Source organism: Ochotona curzoniae, unplaced genomic scaffold, assembly GCF_017591425.1.
Source record: "Ochotona curzoniae isolate NIBS_2020 unplaced genomic scaffold, NIBS_Ocur_1.0 contig_883, whole genome shotgun sequence".
Taxonomy (NCBI): Eukaryota; Metazoa; Chordata; class Mammalia; order Lagomorpha; family Ochotonidae; genus Ochotona; species Ochotona curzoniae.
The window spans coordinates 53,907,650-53,930,520 of NW_024466599.1; the positions used below are offsets into that span (position 1 = coordinate 53,907,650).

The following is a 22,871-nucleotide window of genomic DNA, read 5'->3' on the forward strand; positions in this document are numbered from 1 at the left end:
CTCTTGTAATCCAGGGCTTCTTCCTTCCTGATCAAGGGTGTTGGTCAAGACCGAGCTTGTAGTCTATGAACCCACACAAACAGTATATTCCATGCGGCTAAGCAAATGGAAGGACCAGGTGCTGCAGGCTTCTGCATACTACTCCCTTCACGTAAATCCCATTGCTGGCAAGACCCACATCCATCAGCAGGAACAACAAAACACACGGAACTTTGTACCTTGATTTAGCAACATAGTGAAACCTTTGTCCTGGCAACTCAGGGTTCCCATATGTGGTTTTTAACATTTCTGGAGCTAGAAGAAGGTAGACTATAATAGCTAGGCACAACTGGGCCTGTTCTACCTCCCTTTTTGGTATAATTTCCTCCAGCACACGTGTACACAAAACCACATCCTCATGCAGAGGCAGACAAACACATTCCTTGGGGTTTCACCTTTTACTACCTCGGACCAACTGGGCCACAGCTTTGAGAGCCCACTAGGGCTCAGCATTCACGGTCACTGCTACTTCGACCGATTAAAAAAAAAGGATCATGAACTGTTATTTTATTTCTACCAAAAAAAAAAAAAGAATTACATAAAAGTGACACACAGTCCAAAAGTCCAACCCTCGGACCTAAGCAAACACTAAACACGTGCAGGGGCAAAGGGGAGGTGGCCACTTGGGGAGCTGTCTGGAAGCCCAGGCCGGCCGGCCGGCCCCGCATCTCCTTCCCGCCCCCTTAGCTCTGCGGCCCCTGCTCCCGGCCGCGCCCTCCCGGCCCTGCGGGCGCTCCCCTCGACGCCCCGCCCCGGCCCCGCCCCTCGGCCGACGTCACTTGTTATGTCTCGGTTCGGGCCGCGGCCGCAGCTGATCTGCTCGGGGGGCGAGGGCCGCGGCCTGAGGAGGCGGCGTGGGGGTCGGCGGCTGCGCTCCGAGCCGCCCATCCGAGCGGGGCGGGCGCTCCGTGACCGGGAGGCAGTCCGGTAGCCGCCGCGGGAGTCGTCGACTCGCATTCCGGGTTTTTTTTTTTTTTGCTTTAAAAAAAAATCCCCCCCCCCCCCCCGGCTTCAGGACCGTCTCCCGTGCGTCCGACCGACTTCCCTCTGCAGAGACCGCGACGCCTCCGTGAGGCACCGCCCGCCCGCCCCGGCGAACCCGGAGTCGCTTCCCGCGGAGCCTGGGCGGCCGGCGGGGCCTGGGGCCTGGGCGCCGGGCGCGGCGCTGCAGCGGCCTCTCCTTCCCGCGCCAGGGCGCGCTGGGCCCCGGGCCTGGCCGGGCCGAGCGCCGCGGAGGAGCCTGGCGGTGCGGCCGCCAACCGCCGCTCGGGCCCGGCCTCGCCGCCGGGACCTGTGAGGAGCTCAACTGCTTTTTGGGGTCTGTCCCCTCCGTCCCATTTCAGATTACGGTGCCGGAGGACGGGGCTCCGCGCCAGGGAAACGCTGCAGGCGTTTTGTTGCTCTCTGGGCGTCCTACTCCGTTCGGTGTTCATGGATGGGCGTTTTTGAGTTTTCCCCCTTTTCTTTTCCTCACCTTTTGACGGGAAGGCCTGGCGCCTTGTGCCCGCCTGTCTCTCCCTTCCACCCGGCGCGGGGTCCTCAAATCCACCTGCCCGGCCGTCGGGGATGACCCGCCGGTGACCACCCCGCGCGCCAGGGCCGGGGGCTGCCGTGAGAGCCGCCTTGGACCACCTCGTGCCCGCATTCCCAGCTCGCTGGAGCCGGAGGCCACGCCGGCCAAGATGTGGCTGAAGCTTTTCTTCCTGCTCCTCTATTTCCTGGTCCTGTTCGTCCTGGCCAGGTTTTTTGAGGCCATTGTGTGGTATGAAACTGGCATCTTCGCCACCCAGCTGGTGGACCCGGTGGCGCTGAGTTTCAAGAAACTCAAGACCATTCTGGAGTGCCGGGGGCTGGGCTACTCCGGGCTGCCCGAGAAGAAGGATGTTCGGGAGCTGGTGGAAAAGTCAGGCGAGTATGGGGCGGGCTGCCTGGGGAGGGGGCGACCCGGGCCACCCACCACCCCCTGTCCCTCAGCCAGAGACGGGGGTGCCCCCCCGAAAGGGTTCGGCTAACTCCTTGTTTTTCTTTGTCCAGATCTGCGGTAGACTACGTGATCCCCAATTTTGAGCAAGGGAGCTAAGGTTATTTTCTTAGGGGTGTTATGTGCCTGTTGGGGTTGTTTTAAGGAATGACAGTTGAGTGTACTTTCTTATAGCTTGCTACATTGAGTGGTTGTTCACATTCCTCTCTTCCCCTCCTTCCTCCCCCGTCCCCCCAAATTTGGGAATGGCAGCAAAGTATTATTTGTCAGTTGAAATTAAAAAAAAAAAAAAACAGATACAAGAAAAGCTTGGAGGCTGTGTTCATCTGTAGCAGTTTTCATGGGGGGCGGGGGGGAGTAGCGGGAAGAATCGGACGTCAGTGGGATTTTCTCAGGCTGTAGGGCCTGCACTTTCAGTGTAAAAATGTGAGTTTCAGGGTCACATGGGCGCTGTGCCGTACTGGCTTTTCACACATGAATTCTGGCGATAATAAGGGCAGGATGTTGTGGGATGTCTGCCTTGATGGTGTTTCTGTGGGCATGTTTATAAACAACTGTGCATCTTCCACTTGGATGTGTTTTCCCTCCCCCTTGGGTCAGAGACAGAGCTGAATCACTCGGAGTTGGTGAATAGGATTGTAATTGTGTTAAGGGGGTATTTTCTCTTTAAAAAGGTACTTTCCATAACTAGGTTTGGGGTGGGATTGGGTGAGAAATACTCATTTGTTTTATTGCTGAGTGAAGACATACCTTGTTTAGATAGGTTTCCTGAAAGGGGGGAACTTAGGCTGAGGAGCACTTGATTCTCAGTTGCTGTACAAAGCCAAACTGATGGCTTGTCTGCTGTGTTGTTTCCAGTGGATCCTCAGCAGGGGCTTCTACCCCAAACAAAACACAAAACCGTTCTTTTTCTCCTTATTTAGGCCCCTGAAGCTGCTCAGGAATGATATACTAGAATATACATTGGAGGTTAAGGGCTCTAAAACTACTGGGATTTACAAGAGAATCCTGTCTGTTAAAGGGACACTTGATTTTTCCTTCAGAGAAAACAGAGAAAATTTATGGGCGGGGGGAGGGGGGGATCGAAAGACAGGCTTATTTTGGTGCAAGAAAAAAGTTGAAATCCATACATCCATACACAGGTCTTTTTCATGTTCGGTGGAATTTCTAAAGACACCCTGTATGACACTGTGTGCTTTTAGCCCTTGTTTACTAACTGGTTTGTGGTGACTTTCGTTTCTGTGGAGAAGATGGAATACACTAAGTAAAAGATTTCTAATAAATAAATAAAATCTCTGGGCTTATGAATGAGAAATGTCTTGGCTGCAAAAATCAAATCATCTTTTGACATTTCAAAAATCCTTGGTTTTATTTGAAAGACAGAATTACAGACAGGCAAAGGCAGAGAAAGACCTTCCATCTGCTGGTTTAGTTCCCAAATGGCCTTAACAGTTCAAGGTGGTCCAGGTAGAAGGAGCTTTCTCAGGGTCTCCCTTATGGGTGTGGGACCTGAGAACTTGGGTTGTTTTCTGTGGCTTTCCCAGGTGCATTAGTAGCGAGTTGGATCAGAAATGGACTCACCAGAATTCAAACTGATGTACATATGGGATGCTGGTAGTACTGGTGGCGTCTTTACCCTCTACACCAAAGCAGCAGCCCTTGTTGCTTCTTTTAGCCCAAAAAATACATCCCATGTTGAGCATATCATCTAAAGAATATATACAACCCACAAGAGTATGACTCAAATGACTAGTTTTATAGCAGAAAAATCTTGCTATGTCAATTTAACCATAAAAGTTAGGTATTCTTTGTGATTAGTTTTGCTTTTGTAATGGAAAAGTGCTGGTTTTATTCACTGCAGAATTTAAAATAACTTGACATGTTTTGCTTTTTGTTTGATGATACAAGTTCTAAATTTATACAGTAAACTTGTATTTGAATGTGGTACTTGTCCTACGTGGTAAAATCCTAGCCCTCAAGTCATATAAGCCTGTCACTGTTTTAAGTGGGGCTGATGACATATGTGACAAGCCCATTTCTAAAATATTTAATGTTGTAATCATCTAAATCATACTGTATAAAATGATGTGATGCCTGGACATGTCATATGCTAAATATCCGTTGAGAAGCAGGCAGATGATCACAGATGATCACAGAGCTAGGTCTCCATCAAGGTTCACTCAGATGCCACAAAGCCAGGGCTTGATCAGGCCAGAGCCGAATGCTTGGAACTCCATGCAGATCTCCATGCGGATATCAGGGACCCAGCTGCTTGAGCCATCACCTGCTGCCTTCCAGGGAGCTGAGCAGACCAAGTGACCTCTCCCTGCTAGACCAAACACCCACATTCTCCACTGCTTTTTTCCTTATGGCGTTTAGTGAAGATTTGATAGCAGAGTTCCTGACAGTGTAAGAATGCGTTAAATCCCTGAGTTTGGGAGGCGGGGTGCTTGAAATCTTACGAGTGCCATCTTTCCCCTCTGCAGGTGACTTGATGGAGGGTGAGCTCTACTCTGCTCTGAAGGAAGAAGCAGCTTCCGAGTCTGCTTCTAGCACCAATTTCAGTGGTGAAATGCACTTCTATGAGCTCGTGGAAGACACAAAAGATGGCATCTGGTTGGTCCAGGTATGGCACATGCTGATAGTTCTTGATCATTTGAGAACCCTCCAAGAATTTTTTTTATCAAAATAATATGTACCTGGCAGTGACATTTGTGAACAGAGTATACTTGTGGCATGTTTCCTAGACATAACTCAGTTCCCACAGGGAGCTTCTAGTTCTCTCTTAAAAGAAGTCCTGCAGACCAAGGAAAATGAGAATTATAAAGTGGGAAAGAGGGTTGGGAGAAAGGAGCCTGGCTGTTATGTTTAGAAGCATAGAAGCAAATCTGTTTTAGTTGGTGTGCTTTGTGGAGATGAGAAGCACACAAATGTATTCATTTTCTTTAGTAACTTGCATGTTTCTCAGTTTTTGTTAGCTCCAGTTTTATGAATCAGTAGGCAAACAATTTTGTACCTGAGGGAAGAGCTTTTAAAAAAAAACAGTCCTATTAGTGGAGTAGCCAATTATGTGATTTTAGAAGAGGAACTGATGTGGGGAAGGGGGCGTATGGCTTTGCTTTGATTTATAGTTGCTAGATATAGTTACATTAGAAGTGTGAGATTTAATTACCATATTAGAACTTTAGAGCTAGGAATGGCCTTAAAAGTTATCTTTTGTGCTCCCCAAAGTGTAGTTTATGGTAAATGAGTGGACACACCGTTTTTGTATTTAATAAACTTTTAAAAATCTATTATATTGAACATATAATTTCATAAACACGAGATGACAGTGTGCGTTCGCCCAAAGTGACATGCCAAAGGAATTAACAGTATGGAAATGACAGAATTGAGAATGTAGCCTGTAAATGGCTGAAGCTTGGAAGTCGTGTTGACCTACCCTTGTCTGAGGCTTTAAGGTTGTAAAGCAGTTTGCCCAAGGTCCTGGGACCCTTAGCAGTAATACTGAACCAGGATCAAAACTTATATGCTTTGATTGCTGGTTCAGTGCTCCTGTCATTTCACACTGGGATTAGCAGAATTTGATTCAGAATATGAACATTGAAAGCACTTCTGGAAAAATCTGTCTGAGAACTAATATGGTAGAAAAAGTTGGCATTCTAAGACCTTCCTTGTAGGTCTGATAGTATCACAGAAGAAAGAAAGAAATAGTATCACTGATGAAAATTTTAAAAAATCTAAAACAAAAAACAAAGAAAAAAGGTAATATATGGATTAAATGGCCTTATGTGACAAAATTTGCCAGTGCAATCGTTGAGTATTTTCTATAGCACACAGCCTCAAATACATAAATACACAGCTACAGAAGGTGGAATAATATAGCAGTATACTCTGCTAAAGGGTTCAGGTTTGGGAATTACATTGGGATTGTTTTGGATATGCATACTTTTTATTGTTTTTGAGCATTTACATTCTGGATGATTAGGCTTTTTAGGTTCAGCTCAGGAAGAGCCTTAGAAGGGCTCACATGCAATCTGTTGTGATCCTTCAAATTTTAGTTTATTTCTGTATTGATATTAAAGAATATGCTCTAGCTTCCTCAGAGCTTTTATGTATAAATAAGTTGTTATTACATTTATTTTTCCTTGGATTTGTTGCTAATAGTCTTGATAAAGGAAGACTCATGAATTCTAATCATTTTAAATTACTGAAATTGAGTAACTGGTTGAGGGCAGTAACTGAAATTGAGGGCACTAAGTGCCCTCAGAGCTTAGAAGAGCCATATCAGAAGTCATAATTTTTTTGGTCCTTGTTATGCTGCCTATGATGACCAACATATTCTGCTTCACTAGTTAGCATGTGTTCTTATACATGAGCAACTTTTTTGATATCCTATTAAAGGTAATATATGGGCCCCACATGATGGCTCCATGGCTAAATTCTCACCTGGCAAATGCTAGGGTCTCATATGGGCGCCGGTTTGTGTTCCAGCTGCTATACTTCCCATCCACCTCCCTCTTGCGGCCTGGAAATACAGTTGAGGATGGATGGTCCAAGGCCTTGGAACCTTGCATTTGAGTGGGAGACCTGGAAGAAGCTCCTGGCTTCAGATTGGCTCAGCTCTGGCTACTGCAGCCGCTTGGGGAGTGAACTATATATTTCCTGCTCTCCATAAATCTGATCTGCCTTACCAATAAAAATAAACACATCTTTAAAAAAAAAAGAAATAAATAAAAATGTAATGTATGGATTTAACTGTAAGATAGTTTATTCAGAAGATAAGGATGCTAGGCATTGTTTTGGGCCATAGAGGTAAGCCAGGAGCAGTTTTGAGGCGAAGTCCTTGCTCGCTCTCAGGCTATTCAAATTCCACTTGGGAGACACAGACACCAAAGAAGTATTTCACCTACTATCAGTTGGTAGAAAGTATTAAGAGGAAGCAGTAGCAGGTGAAAGAGACAGGAAGCACAAGGAGTTCTCTGATTGGGTGACACTTGAATGAAATTAAGAACAAGCAATGGTCTAAAATATTAGCATTATAAATTCTACTTGATAAATTTTTCTCCTTTGTTTTCATATGGTGCTGGTTCATGCCCCGTATGCTCCGCTTCCCATCCAGCTCCCTGCTTGTGACCTGGGAAAGCAGTCAAGGATGGTCCAAAGCCTTGGGACCCTGCACCCACCTGGGAGACCCACATCTTCTAATGACTTCTAAGAAAAATGGAATGTATTTATGTGGCGTTTGTGGAAATGATACAGTAGGACACACACTTAATTTTCCTAGTGACACTCAAGGTTTGCGCTGGACACCACAGGCTGGCTTGTTTGCCTGTCCAGCCCTAGCGCCTGTCTTTCATTAGGTATTTATTTTCCAGTTTTGTGGCTGCTTTGATTCTGCCACCACTCAGCCTGCTTGGTGTCACCATTAGAAGACAGGTGCTTTTATCAAAAAAGAATTGCTCAGAAAGGCAAGTGGCATCTTGAATAGACTTTGGAAATAGGAAAGTTAGCATAATGTATGGGTTTTGTGGATTTGTCCTTTTCACATTTTATTTTATCTGGTTTGGCATTTGTCATAGTTCAAGGAAGGATATATTTGTTCCTTTCTGGCTGTGTCATTATGATAAGGAGTTTAAAGTCCCACAAATTCAGATAGCAGTGAAAAGTATCTTGTGAATTGGAATACAGCTTTGGGTCAGTATTTACTTAAGTATTACATATATATTTTGACTGTTTGGGTGAAAGGGTTTTATGGGTGATTTTTTTTTTAACAGGTGATTTTAATCTTGCTTACCTTTGCTTCTGGATGGTAGTTTTGTTTAAGGATATTCTAATTTTTTTATTTCCTACTGAACACTTCTCTGGAGATGAAATAAACTGCAAATCACTTTATCCTGCATTTTGTATTGGTGAAAAACTTTTATCTGTGCTTATGCAAAGTAAGCTGGTGAAAATACAAAAAAAAATTTGATGTCATTTAGTTTAGTTTTGCCAATTATCTTTACTTCTAATGAGTTTATGCAGTTTGTGTAGAATATGTGAGTATATATGCATATGTATATATATATATATATCACTAGACGGGTTTATGATTTTGAAAGAAGGCATTCTGTTAGAAATCATAAGAAATGAAGAAAATATCGAAGCACAGCGCTCCTGTTCCAAGAAACTTTATTATTTAACTGAACCTGCATGATATTGTGTGAGGATTAACACTTTTAAATGGAATATGACCAGAGTTCTCATCCATAATGTATCTTTAAATGCATTGAATCTCTTTATCCGCCTGGAAGGCAGGACGCTGACATGCAGTGAGTAGCAGGGTGCTGCTTGTACTGCCACTCACCCAGAAGACATTCCAGGTGGCGAGTTATTGGGGAAAAGACTCTCACTGTAACAGAGAGCCAAAACAGAATGTGTCTTTTAGAGAATCTGTGTAATCTGAAGTAGAACAAGCTACTCAACAGCAAAATAGCCTACTAATTTGGTTCAGTTTAAATAGTAATAAGCACCCAGATGATCTAGGTACTGTACCAGTTGCAGGGACTATAATGGTAAGTAAGTGTTGAAGCCAGCTGCAGGGTCAGGTACCCCAGGAAGAGAAATGGTGCTGGGGTCCTCGTGATGGGTGTGGAAGACAGGAAGGTGTGAAGAGTATTGTTCCATTGCAGGCAGGGCCTCAAGGAACTTCCCGCTGTTTGGCAGGGCCTGGCGGATGTCTCTATGACCACCTGAATGAGGCTCCGCCTCCCTTTGCATGGACACTGAACAACCCCATTGAGATTTCTGTAATCTATTTAGGCATTGTCTGCCTCTGCGGAGTTACTGTTTAATATCAATAGGAGCTTAGAAGCTGATGTTGCTGTTACCGGTTTTTAACCAAAAAGCTGTTATGCTGCATCCTGTGCCAATATGCTAATCAAGGGTGCTAACTCCCCTTTTGATCCTATGCTAATCAAGTAGTGGAATCTATTCTTTCCCTCTTTCTTTGATCTTTTAGGTCCCTCCTGTGAAGTTCTTCCTTCCTTGACTGTCTCAAGACCAAGCTGTAGAATGAGAATTGTGATAGGAATGTGTTACTGATTGATATGCACCATCTATTGAGAACTTTTTCCTAGCCATGGTGCCAGGTGGATAACAACCTAGCCTTAGGTGAAACAAATGGCAGAGTTATCTATAGAAACACCCACTTGACCATGACGTAAAAAGTCTGAGCTAGAGTTTGACTAATTTTGTATAAATAAAGTGGACAGCTTTTGTGCATCATCCATTATGATCCCTAGTGGTCCGTCTTTCTTTCCATTTTGCACCTCATCCACGCACCCTTCGCGAGTTCCGAACTCAGCTGGAGCTGGACTCCAGCAAAATGGGAAGACTGCCTTTCGTCTATTCTGTGTTGCCAAGGCCTCTGTAAACCTGGAACTCAGGGTATATTTTTACTCAGCTTTGGGGTGGTTTTGTTTGTTTGTCTGAAAGCATTTATCACAGAGGCTGCAACTTTTCTTATCAACTGAATGTTTAATCTCTGAACTTTACATTGGAGATTGGTACTGGCACACTAGAGTGGCAATAGACTTAGAGTATTCTGTTATATAGTGTGACTCAGAGGAGTTATTTTATGAAAATTTTAATCTTTTTATAGTGCTTATTTCAAGTTCCACTAAATTTAATTTGGTAATCCTTCAGTTAAAGTACAGTAGTTACCTTATCTAGGATATCGGACTAAGCAATTTCTAATTGCACAAATATTATAATAGTCATATAATCTGCTTTTTTTTTTTTTTTTTGGTCTTTTTGTGTAACTCTCAGTCAGGGAACCTTAAATCTATTGAAAGCAGGTACCAGGACAGCCTTGGGTGGTATATTGTCATTTAACTGCTCCTGAGGTATTCCCAGCACTCTTCCCTTATTTCTGCCACCTTTGTATGAGCCAGAAGGTACCAGGGAACAACCTTCTCCCATTCCTTCTTCTTTTCCTAGCATTGGAGCTTCGATGAAACACACCGAGACTTAGGCCACATTTACTTTGACAAAGGCAATGCCTTAAGTACTGGATGCAGTGCCAGGACACACACAGACCTGAGAAATGTGTATTATATGCACCGTTAATCAAGAATAGGAAAGTTTTGAACATGAAGTTCATTTTTAAAAAGGGAAAAATAGTGATGTGACTGCACAGACTTGTAATCATCTTGAGAATCTGAAAAGTAAGTTCAAGACTTTGATCAGATGAAGAGCTTATTCTTTAGTGATGGCAAAACAAAAGGAGGAAGGAAGGAGAAAGAGAAGAATCCTGCTTTGCTTATCTTTGATTTTGCAGGGCAAAACTAGTGAAGAATTTTGAAAAGCATAGAAAAATGTGAAAGCTGAAGTCTTAATATGTAATATAACAAGTGTGAACTTCCTCAAAGAGAGCTTTCATCTGCTAGGATTGCGTCCTTGTGTCACACTCTTCCTGGTTACCTCAACCATTCGAGTTTTGGGATATTTCTCTCTCAGTAAAACCACTGATTTTCACTAAAGAATACCATCAAAATAACCTGCCTCGATGCCCTAAATTGTGCATATGTGTGTTTAGGAAGCATCAAAGCTATGTTACAAATGTCACATAGACGTGTATGTTTGTGTGGGGAGAATGGTCACATCAGTGGAATATTGGCACAAAAGGGAACTTGAGTCATTTGTCCATTACCACACAGTCGGTTCCTGCTCCCTGACGGTTGTCACACCTCTAATTGGAGGGAACACAGTTGAGGTAGCTGCAGTATGTGTTGCCTTTCCGAGGGAGTTGACCTTTGGCACTCATTTTACTCATCTACCTAGAGCTTCTTGGAAACTCTTTTAAACTTGAAAATGCTCTTTCCTGCCAGGAAGATCAGAGGTCCCGGAGTATTGTATTGTGATTTTAGATGGAATAGTATTTATAATAATAGCATTTGTGAAAATAAACTTGGCCCATGTCCGCTGACTTAAAGTAAATCAGATGATTTCATGACAACTTTAGATATTTCGGGCTTTCCTTTAAGTTTCATTGAATAAGTTTTGTTTTAATATTTTAAAATTTTGGTTATCTTTTCGATTTTAGTGTTTATCTTTCATTTTATTTTAAAGGCAGAGACATGAAGCAATGTGTTTTCCACCAGCTAGTTCACTCCCAGCTGCAGCGGTCAGGCTAAGCTAGGTCTAAGCCAGGAACCCAAGGACTTGAGCCATTGTCTGCTTCACTAGGGTGTGCCTTTGTAGGAAACTGGACAGGAAGCAGAGCAACAAGAACTTGAAGCAGGCATTGCTTTGGAGGCAATTTAGCCATTATGCCAAGCACCAACCCCTTATTTGTTTTTGTTTTTTACTAATGTCATAATTGAAAATTTCCTTCCTTCAAGATAGAAAGATTTGAGGATAAAACGGAAATGGGAGTAATGATTAGAAAGACTGACATTCGTTAAAAAAAAAAAGTCATTGTTGGGCCTGGGGCAATGGCTTAGTGGCTAAATCCTCGTCTTGTACTCCTTGTGATCTCATATGGGTATTGGTTCATGTTTGAGCTGCTCCACTTCCTGTCCAGCTCCTTGCTTGTGGCTTGGGAAAGCAGTAGAGGATGGCCCAAAGCCACATGGGAGACCTAGAAGAAGCTCCTGGCATCTTATCAGTTCAGCTCTGACTGTGGCTTGGGGTCATTACCTGGGAAGTAAACCAGCAGACAGAGAAGCTTTCTCTCTCTCCTTTTCTCTGTAAACCTGTTTCTAATAAAAGTAAATATATCTTTAAAAGAAAAGCCATTATCATTGGATATTTTGAATGAATTTGGAAACATTTTTTTTTCTCTTTTTAAAAATCTTGATGTTCTTCCAATCCTGATTGCATTTGAACGCTTACTTGTAAATTTGCAGAGGATCAAGAATGTAATTCTTTTTATATGTTAGAGCCTTTCATGATTGTTAAGGCCAAAAGTCATAGAAGTAATATTGGTTTGTTAAAAGCATAATTTAATGAAAAACATGTGTTTGGGTCTTGACTCCATAGTTGCATTTTGAAAAAAGTGAAATATGAACTTGTTGAACTCATGTGTGATAATTTTTAGTAAATTTTATATGGATTGATTGTTGTTTAATGCCTTCTTTAAAGAACAAAGAGCAATGACTCCAAGGGCCATTTTCTTCATGTGCAACTTAATTCTAGAAAAGAGACCACATGGTGTAGAGTCTGGCTGTTTTTTTAATCTTGGTTTTGACTACCCTTCTGTATAATGGCTGGAATGTAGGAGTTTATTGTACTCAAGTTAGTGCTTTGAATGTTTTCCAGTTGGACAATTACTCCTTCAAGAACTGCATTAATAACATAGCACAGTAGGCAACAGCTAAGAACAGAGGATCTTTTTCCAAAAAGTACAATTATATCACAAATTGGAAGGAAAAAAAAGGTTAATTTGACTTAATTTTTGGTCATTAAAGTTTCGTTTTCTTCCTTGGGGAATAGGTTATAGCAAATGACCGAAGTCCATTGGTAGGTAGAATCCACTGGGAGAAAATGGTCAAAAAGGTGTCAAGATTTGGAATACGTACAGGCACGTTCAACTGTTCCAGTGATCCCAGGTGAGTTGACTAGGCAACTAAGGCTTTTTGTGTTTAATAAAGGTGCTTGAACTGAAAGCTGACTGTAGTATTTACCATGCTGGCGCTTGCACAAATGCTTGATTAATAGTTTTTGATAAATTTGTACTTCCTTTTATTTTCAGCCCCACCTCTGCTGTTCTTTCTGTTATGAATAACCTTTTGTTTTTCTTTTCCATTTTATTTGAAAGTCAGAGTCAGAGACAGAAATGCTTGCAACAGCTGGGGTTGGGCCAGACCAGAGTCAGGAGACTAGAGTTCCATTTATTTGGGTCTCCCACATTGGGTGACAAGAACCTGACTACTTGAGCCATTATCTGGTGCCTACAGGAGTGCACATTCACAAGAAACGAGTGAAAAACAGAGCTGGGACTTAGATCCAGACACTCTAGGATGAGATGGGCATCCCAGGAGTATCTTCACTGCTGTACCAAACACTTGTCCCAGTTAGGGGATACCTTTGTAAGAGTGTGTCTGCAGGCTCTGCATATCAGTTTTCTTTCCCAAAATGACCTTGGCATATTCGCAGCTTTAGCCTGTAATTCTAACCTGTAATTTGTATTACTGTGCTGTTTCCTGTCAGCTCTGCAGTTGCCCCATGTGCATTCTTTTCCCCAATGTCCAAAATCAGAGTCATCTTTTTTCTTTAGTCAACCATATTCTTTTTTTGTCCTTTACTGCTTTTTTGGCTTTTTTCCTTTGCCTTCACAGAAAAGAATGTTCGGAGGGTTTCATATTTTGGGTGGTAACTTCCAGTATTCAGTTTGATACATTAGTTTGTGTTCATGTTCTATTATTTATTCTTTGAAATGTTTATTTCCATTTCTGATGTCACTAAATTGTAACTTGCTGGAGTCCGTGTGATGGGTGTGGAAGGCAGGAAGGTGTGAAGAGTATTGTCCCATTGCAGGCAGGGCCGCAAGGAATTTCCCGCTGTATGGCAGGGCCCAGTGGATGTCTCTACAACCACCGAATGCAGCTCCACCTCCCTTTGCATGGACACTGGACAACCTCACTGAGATTTCTATAATTTATTTAGGCATTATCTGCCTGTATGGAGTTAATGTTTACTACCAATGTGAGCTTGGAAGTTGATGTTGCTGATACCATTTTAGCCAAAGGGCCTTTTATTATTGCTGCCCCCTCTGACCATATAGTAATCAAGGGTGTTACCCCAGGTGTAGTGGGAATCTATTCTTTCCCTCTTTCTTTGATCTTTAGGTCCTTCCTTCAGTGATGCATTTCCTCCCTTAACTGATTCAAGATTAAGTTGTAGAATGAGGATTGTATTAGGAATGTGTTACTGATTGATATGCACCATCTATTGAGAACTTCCTGACCACAGGGTCAGGATGGATAACATCCTGCTTTAAGGTGAAACAAATGGCAGAGTTATCCCTAAAAACACCCACTTGACCATGACGCAAAAAGTCTGAGCCGGAGTTTGGCCCTGTATAAATAAAGCAGACAGCTTTTGTGCATTGTCCACAGTGATCATGGAATCCTAGTGGTCTGTCTATTTTCTCTACACCTCATCCACGCACCCTTCACAAGTTCCAAACTTGGCTGGAGCAGGACTCCAGCATAACTTGTACTCATTCATTTAATTGTTCATCTGATGAGTATTTAGTAAAACTAATCATATGTACCGTGGTTGGTTTTGTGCTACGGTAGAGGCCTATGACAGATGTATATGTAGAAAATCCTTCAGTGCACAGTATCAGCGATTTTCTAGTGTAGTTATGTGCACCTGACTTACCTGTGTCCTTTCAGCATGTTGGCCACAATGAACAAATCATTGACTGTAGGAAACTGCTAAACCGTTGTTTCCCTGCCTTAACCTCCCTTTTCTTCTGACCTCACGACTCTTCTTTTACCCTCTAGTTATGTAGATGCAGTTACTGTAGAACTTCCCCTCGAATCTGAAAGTTCCTACATCTCATAACTCCCCATTTTTCTACCCATAAAACTGCCATGCTCATATTCACCACAAAACCATGATCACAACCCAGTGTCTTTTGTTGAAATGTCCAAGACACCCTATGTGTTAATATTCTAATGAGAAAGAAATCAGTCTTCTTTGTGTCTTTTGCTTACCAAAGATTTAGTTATTTTACTGCCAAATAAAATCTTAAATGCTAAAAAAACCAAAAACTTGAAGATTTTCTTCTCTCCTCTGATAATCACAATACCAGGAAAGATGGGTTTTATTAGAGAATGCCAAAAATCAAAATATCAATATGAACCATTTTCCTTAAAAGTTTTTTATTAAAAAAACTTTTTTAAAAGTTTAATTAAAGTTTTTAAAAAAGCTTAATTGGGCCCGGCGCGGTGGCGCAAGTGGTTAAACGTCCTCGCCTTGCACGCCCAGGATCCCATATGGGCGCCGGTTCTAATCCTGGCAGCCCTGCTTCCCTTCCAGCTCCCTGCCTGTGGCCTGGGAAAGCAGTCGAGGACGGCCCAAAGCTTTGGGACCCTGCACCCGCGTGGGAGACCCGGAAGAGGCTCCTGGCTTCGGATTGGCATAGTATCGGCCCGTTGTGCTCACTTGGGGAGTGAATCATTGGAAGGAAGATCTTCCCCTCTCTCTCTCTTCTCTGTATATCCACCTTTCCAATTAAAAAAAAATAATAATAAAAATAAATCTTTAAAAAAAAAAAAAGCTTAATTATTTGTAGAGTAGAGTTAGAGGGAAATACAAAGAGAGATATTCTAGCTGTTGGTTCATTCCCCAAATGGCCACAATGGCCAGGGCTGCTCCAAACCAAAGTTAGGAACCTGTAGCTCCATCTGGGTCTCCCACATGGGTGAGAAGAACCCAAATAATTGGGCCATCTTCTTTCCTTTCCCAGGCACACTGGCAGGAAACTAAATTGGAAGTGTCACAACCAGGATTTTGGTCAGTGTTATATGGGATGCCAGCACTGCATGTGACAGCTGGACTATAGAATTCATCTTTAAAAAATCAGTATATTTATATTCAAGTCAATAGGTTTCAAGTACTGTGATATATAAATATGTTAGAAAGTTTTAAATAAAATTTTTTAAAAATATATAAAGATTAGGGGCCAGTGCTGTGGCTTAATGGATAAAGCTACCATCTGCAGCACCAGCATTATATTTGGAAACTGGTTCATGTCCCAACTGCCCTACTTCTAATGTGGACTCCTGCTAATGGACCTAGGGAAGCAGTGAAAGATGATCAGAGTGCTTGGGCCCCTTCACCCACGTGGGAGACTTGGAGGAAGCCCCTGGCTTTGGAGCAGCCTAACTAAAATCATTGTAGTCATTTAGGCAATGAACCAGCAAAAAGAAAATCTCTCACTCTCTTTCTCTTGCTATAACTCTTTAAATAAGTAAATTTTTAAAGAATTCTTAATATAAAGGTTAAACACAATGATAGAGCCTACATTGGTAAAAATTCAGAAGTAAACTATTCATAACAGAAAATAAAAACCTACTAAACATGAAAAACTGAAAGAAATAGTAGTAGTTGATTTTTTTATAGGGTAATCTTAAAAGGAAAAGTATATCAGAAGTGTCATAGTTGAGTCCAGAGAATTTTAGAACAGATTTTTCTAGCTTTTCATTTGAAAAATTCTTGATTCTGTACTAGCTAAAATATGATATACTTTATTCACCTTCAGTTTTATCACAAAGATGATTTTGACAAGCAGACCTTATATCAGTTCCAGTGTGGTCCTTTCTCATTTGAGGTTTTCTAACCACAGCTAGAATTCCTCTGCTGTAGACACTCTGCCTTTTTTTTCTTCTGACTATAGAGATAACAAAATATAACGATTAAGAGAAAAGGATGTTCCGAATTTCAATGTGAAGAGCATTAGTAGTCAGAGAATGTTACTCAGAACGTGTTTTGATCATATTTGAATAACTGAGTCATCATCTTGTTGTCAGATCATATCAAGCTCCTGTTGCTTCTATGGGTAGTCCTTTCTCTGTGGAAGTCTCTAGGGTAGCGTCCTGCGAGAAGCTTCTGGTTCTACTGAGGTGTACCAGCTTTGGCTTCTTTCCCCATATCCTAGCACGATAGCCTGGCCTGGGTCTAACTCCTCTCCTTTCTCAGCCAGGAGATCTGTTGCAGAGACTTTTCCTGCCAACTCAGTGTTCTTTTTTTCTTTTCCTTTCTTTTTCTTTTTAAGAAAGGAGGGGTGGTGGCATTTATGTGTATATCTGTAGAGAGGTAAGAAAGAAAAGATGGAGAACATGAGAATTGCAGGGACTGAATGGTAAACTGGCAGTTGGAGAACTTAACAGGGAAGCATCAAGAATGGGGACCCATGGAAGAGGCATGGAACAGGAAGGTGTCAGGAGGAGTGACCAGTTGAGGTCAACATCACAGATGGTGGAAAGATGTGACCAGAGTGGTCAGTGCGTGAGCGGAGTTAGATTTATCAAATACACTGCAAGAGAGCAGGGACAGTCAGGATAGCCAGGGGCTGGCCGGCTGCTGCTCATGTTGCAGGGAAATAACAAGGCAGGCGGGACAGCCAAAGCAGACTGATGCTACAGCATGAGGGTTACACAGTGGAGGCAGATGGCCACTGCCTAGGGACTTTTCCATCACTGGCCTTCTTGCTGCTGGGGATTTTGCCTAGGGACTTATTTGTTCTGTGACCTCCACAGAAGGGAGAAGACAGCCAGGACGATATTTTATTCCTAAAAAGGAATGTGGAACAACATTAATGTTCATTTCTGTTTGGCCAGAGTTTCAAAAGTTTCAATGAACTGTTTGTTGGATTTCTTTTGACCGCTGATGCTATGAATGTGTCTGATGTTTTCTAAGTCTTACAGATTTTCTCATAATCTGGAGAACTTGATTTAATTTGAGACATTGTATACATATATTAAAATATTGCACAGTACTCCATAAAAAATATACAAGTATTACATGTTAATCATAAATTTTTAAGAAATAAATTATTGAAAGACCTAAAATACATGAAATTTTCTTTCCTTGGGTACCCTCAAATTCTGTCTGGCCTATAAACCTGAAAACTGTCACTCTGAACTGAAAAGAAAGTAAACAAAGTATTTCCTTACAAGAAGAAAAAATAAAATATTTATCTGTTTTAGAGTCAGGAATCCAGAGTAGTTTAAAGAAGATAAAAAGAATGACCATGAATAGAAATGTGTCATTGCAAGCAGCCTACACAACTTAAATCTTGAAGCTACTTAGCAATATTTAAGATGTAAATAAAGCAATTATCTGTATGCATTAGACTTGCCTTTTTTGGCATGGGTGAGAATGAAATTCATGTTAATGACTGAGTTGTTATGTGTGTACAAATTCAATGTTAAGGGATAGAAGATACTGCATTTTATAGGAATGTATGCTTTTTAAGCCATTTCAGCCAAAACTATACTGATAATAAGAAACTTTGTTTTGTGAAGGAAAAGAATTAACTTATCAAGAAGCTGACAGGCCCATCTGTAATTCTGAGTCAGCTGGATAGCTTACCACCTGTCTTTAAGACATACCATAATATCTTCATTTAAATTAAATCATACAGTGGGCTTTGTGGCACATTGCATTAAACTGCTGCTTTGTGATAATGCCAGTCAATATTAGAGTATTGGTTCAAGTCCTGGTCATACTGCCTCCCACTGGCTCCCAGCTAATGCACTCAGGAAGCAGTAGATGATGGCCCAGGTACATGAGTTTCTGCCCTCAACATACCCTCTCCTCCTGTATAGGGTCACAGATGGAGTTTCTGGCTTCAGCCTAGCTCAGCTCCAGGCACTGCAGGGTAGTGGACCAGCAGATGGGAGATCTCTGTCAGTCTGCCTTTCAAATAAACAATCTTTTAAAAGTTACATCACGAAATTCTTAAGATAAAATTAGGTGTGTTTTTGTAAAACCATATGCTTCGTGTGAGCTTTTGTGTTTTAACTAATTGCATAAATTTGCAGTATGTTTATTAGTTTAACATAATCCATGCTTACCAAGTGAAAGTGTAACAACTGTGATTTTACCTTACTATTCTGAGTAAGTAAAAAAGTAAAAAAGAAACATTTATTAACACCCATTTACAAATTCACAATGAAAAAATATATGTGGTAAATTTTCTTATAACTTTATTGAGTAAAGTTTCACGTATCTTACAGTTCCTTGTGTAGGTTCTTTTGTTTTTTTAATATGCTTTTTAAAACAAAGAAAAATGTACTTATAACCACTCCACCATAATACAACAGCTGTTTGCCTTTTCAGTATTTTTATCACTCTGGTTTAGGGGAGATGGATATCACAAAGCTCACAGCTAGAACCTGTCCACTTCCCACAAAGGAGCAGAGTGATGACCCTACTGGATAAACCCAAATAAACAATTTCAATTAAATTCCTCAGTGTTTTCTCTGCTGTAAAATAGAGCAGTCTGGGACTAAATTTTTTCATCTACTTTGTGTATTCCTTCAAGATAAATATTCTTCTTCCCGATCTTTGATAAGAGAGTAGAAAAATAAAAGTGTTTGCTGTAGCGGTTTTCTGGATTAGTCTTGTGCAGATTAATTGGTAATACTGTCTTTGTGCAGCAGGCGTGATGGTAGATGCTGAGTTAATAAATGGCTATGGCATGGCTGCTACCTTCAAGGAGCTTGTACCAAATCACACTCAACTTGTTTTTTCCTTCTCTCTTCTCCGCTCATCTGAATTCTAGCTAGCCTTCAAGACCTATTGTGGTTACCAAATTTTCTGTGAAATCCTCACCAACTCAAGTCCCAATAGCATTCCCCCGTTTTTAACAAACTTCTTATTGCTTTATTTAGCAATAAAGTACATAGCTTATATTGATTTTTTTAAATAGGATTTTAAATTCCATGTGAGAAGGAGTTAATTTCCTTGTATCTTTTAGGTGTCATCAGCACATCATACAGAAAGAGGTACATAAGAGATGCTGTCGTGTTCGCTGGTTCCTGGAACTCTGCCACTTACAAATGTACTGATTGATTACAAAGGCAGAGGGACGGGAGATAGTAGAAGGAAAGAGAAGTGTCTACTGGTTCATTTCCCAAATGACTGTGACAGCTGAGACTGAGGCAGACTGGAGCCAGGAGCCAGAAATCCCATCCAGGTCTCCTCATGGGTGCAGGAACTCAAGTACTTGAGTCATCACTGCTTCCCAAGCACAGAAGCAGCGTAGCCAGGCCTGAATCAGCACTCCAGTATGGAATGCAGGTGTCCAAGCAGTGACTTAGCCAGTTATGTCATTGCACCTGCCCCATCAAATACTTTCAAAGACATACTTCCCTGAAAAAAGAAATGAAAACAAATACAAATCAAACTACAGAGGAAAAAAGCTTGCTTTGTCATCTTGCACAGTGGCCATGAGTTAATACGAGATTTTTTGATTATTTGAGGGTCATTTGATTTGCTTAAGAGGATGTCTTTTGGGTGCTGGGAAAAACACAAACACTTGCCAGCCTAATGATTTACTCCAAGTTGACTCTCTTACAGATACTGCAGGAGAAGAGGCTGGGTCCGATCCACACTCATTATGTCTGTTCCACAAACAAGTACTTCCAAAGGAAAAGTCATGCTTAAAGAATATAATGGCCGCAAGATTGAAGTAGAGCACATTTTCAAGTGGATAACTGCTCACGCAGCCTCTCGGATCAAAACCATTTATAATGCTGACCACTTGAAAGAAGAATGGAATAAAAGTGATCAGTACTGGATAAAAATATACCTATTTGCCAACCTTGACCAACCACCAGCTTTCTTCTCTGCACTAAGTATAAAGTTTACTGGAAGAGTCGAGTTTATTTTTGTTAATGTGGAAAATTGGGGCAACAAGAGCTATATGACAGATATTGGCATACATAACATGCCATCGTACATACTTAGAACTCCTGAAGGAATTTACAGATATGGAAGCCATGCAGGCGAATTTATATCACTTCAGGCCATGGATTCCTTTTTGCGCTCGTTGCAACCCGAAGTGAATGATCTGTTTGTTTTGAGCCTGGTTCTAGTTAATCTTATGGCTTGGATGGACTTATTTATTACACAAGGAGCCACCATAAAACGATTTGTGGTTCTCATAAGCACTTTAGGGACCTACAATTCTCTGTTGATCATTTCCTGGCTACCTGTGTTGGGCTTTTTACAGCTGCCTTACTTAGACAGCTTTTACGAATACAGCTTAAAATTGTTGAGATACTCCAATACAACGACACTGGCTTCATGGGTAAGGGCAGACTGGATGTTTTATTCTTCACACCCAGCCCTGTTTCTCAGTACATACCTTGGACACGGTTTACTCATTGATTACTTTGAGAAGAAGAGGCGACGCAACAACCATGGTGAAGTCAATGCCAATAACTTAGAGTGGTTGTCGAGCCTGTGGGACTGGTACACCAGCTACCTCTTCCACCCGATTGCTTCTTTCCAGAATTTTCCTGTAGAATCTGACTGGGACGAAGACCCTGATTTATTTCTGGAACGGTTAGCTTTCCCTGACCTTTGGCTTCACCCCCTGATTCCCACTGATTATATAAAAAACTTACCAATGTGGCGATTTAAATGCCTTGGACTCCAGTCTGAAGAGGAAATGTCAGCAAGTTCTCAAGATACTGAAAATGACTCAGACAATGAGAACACAGACGCTTTTGAGAGTGAAAAGGAAGTATTTGAAGATAAACAAAGTGTAGTGGACAGTTCTGCAGGAAGCTCAAGTCACTGTGATGCTGAGGCTTGTTCATGTGCCAATAAATATTGTCAGACCGGCCCATATGAGAGGAGGGGGAGGTCATATGGATCCTATAACACTAATGAAGACATGGAACCTGACTGGTTAGCCTGGCCTGCTGATATGTTGCACTGTACTGAATGTGTTGTTTGCCTAGAGAATTTTGAAAATGAATGCTTACTAATGGGGTTGCCTTGTGGTCATGTGTTCCATCAGAATTGCATCGTGATGTGGTTGGCTGGGGGCCGACACTGTTGCCCTGTTTGCCGGTGGCCTTCTTATAAAAAAAAGCAGCCATATGCACAACACCAGCCCTTGTTAAATGATGTCCCATCTTAACCATGTGCAATTTGTCCTTTATAAGCTTTGAGTATCTTACAGCTTGCCTTTTTAATGTTAGTCACAATGTTTTTGTGGTTTGAAGTTTAGTTTAATGTTAGTGCAGTGACAGGAAATACGCATTATGCTAATGTTGATGACAGAATTTACTTGGTTGCCTTGTGTGTCAATTGAATGCATACTTACTGTAAAAATTTTTATTTACAACATTGGAAATTCAGAAGTTAATGTTTTTTGTAAGCACAAAAAGAAGTATGATAGAAATTTACCTTAGCAAGACTTAACAAGGTAGGATCAAATTCTAATGGAATTGAGCCGGTTTCTTATCCTTAATGTTTCCTCCCTTTTTACAATCTCTGTCCAGCACCTCTTGGTTAAATAATGTATGCTCTGAAAAATGAAATTAAAACAGACCTATGAAATAAATTATTTTAAAACCAAAAGACTACAGGTTTTTCAGTTGTAATTTATTTTTTATAAGCTGGCTGAATTCTATAGCTGCTTTGCTGATTAATTAATTTCATAGGTAAGTTAGAGATGATCTTTGATTTGTGGGAACAAAAAATGAAACTCATGTTGCTGACACTGGTCTCAGATGATCTTAGTTTGTCTTTTAGCTGAGTGGGCTTTATGGGAAAGAATTTCATGGAGGGCTGTTTTTGAAACACTAAATTGATCTATCTATTAATATTTAGCACATTCATTAAGCCCAATCAACCAGAGCATAGTTTACCTTATATTTTCTTTTTTTTTTTTTAAGTTTTCTAATGTACAGAGATGAGGGGATGGGGATTGCAGACCTATGTGGGCCATTTTTATTTATTTGTTTAGTGTTTGATTTACTTTTATTTGAAAATTACTTTTATTTGAAAATTTTTCAAACTACAGAGAAGTTGCAAATACTGCAATGTATATATTATTTATTTCATGGTATTTACATTTTGTGACATTTTATCACTGCCTTTTTCTTTCTCTCTCTCTCTCTCTTTTTTTTTTTTTTCATTTAGTCTGATAGAATTCCTGTTTTCTGATTGACTTCCCAAATCCCCACAACAGCTGAGGCTGAGTTGGACCGAAGTAGGAGCTGGGGATCTCCCCGCTGGGTGGCAGGGACTCAACCACTTGAGCCACCTCCTACTGCCTCCCAGGGTTGCCGCAGCAAGGAGCTGGGATCCGGAGCAGAGCCAGGAGTTAGTT

The 22,871-nt window shown here is 41.4% G+C and overlaps 1 protein-coding gene across 2 annotated transcripts; it reads left to right on the forward strand.

Annotated features, from left to right (window-relative positions):
• The first annotated feature begins 809 nt into the window (after positions 1-809).
• RNF103 (ring finger protein 103) lies at positions 810-22,111 on the forward strand. 2 transcript variants are annotated; one of them, XM_040993574.1, is made up of 5 exons: positions 810-872; positions 1,781-1,947; positions 4,507-4,646; positions 12,497-12,612; positions 20,102-22,111. In XM_040993574.1, exons 3-5 carry the CDS (start codon positions 4,515-4,517, stop codon positions 21,672-21,674), a joined length of 1,821 nt encoding a protein of 606 aa, XP_040849508.1. In that variant the 5' UTR covers positions 810-872; positions 1,781-1,947; positions 4,507-4,514; the 3' UTR covers positions 21,675-22,111. The 2 variants fall into 2 exon arrangements, with proteins under 2 accessions (XP_040849508.1, XP_040849506.1); XM_040993572.1 differs by lacking the exon at positions 810-872 and having other exon boundaries at positions 1,239-1,947.
• Positions 22,112-22,871: the final 760 nt, after the last annotated feature.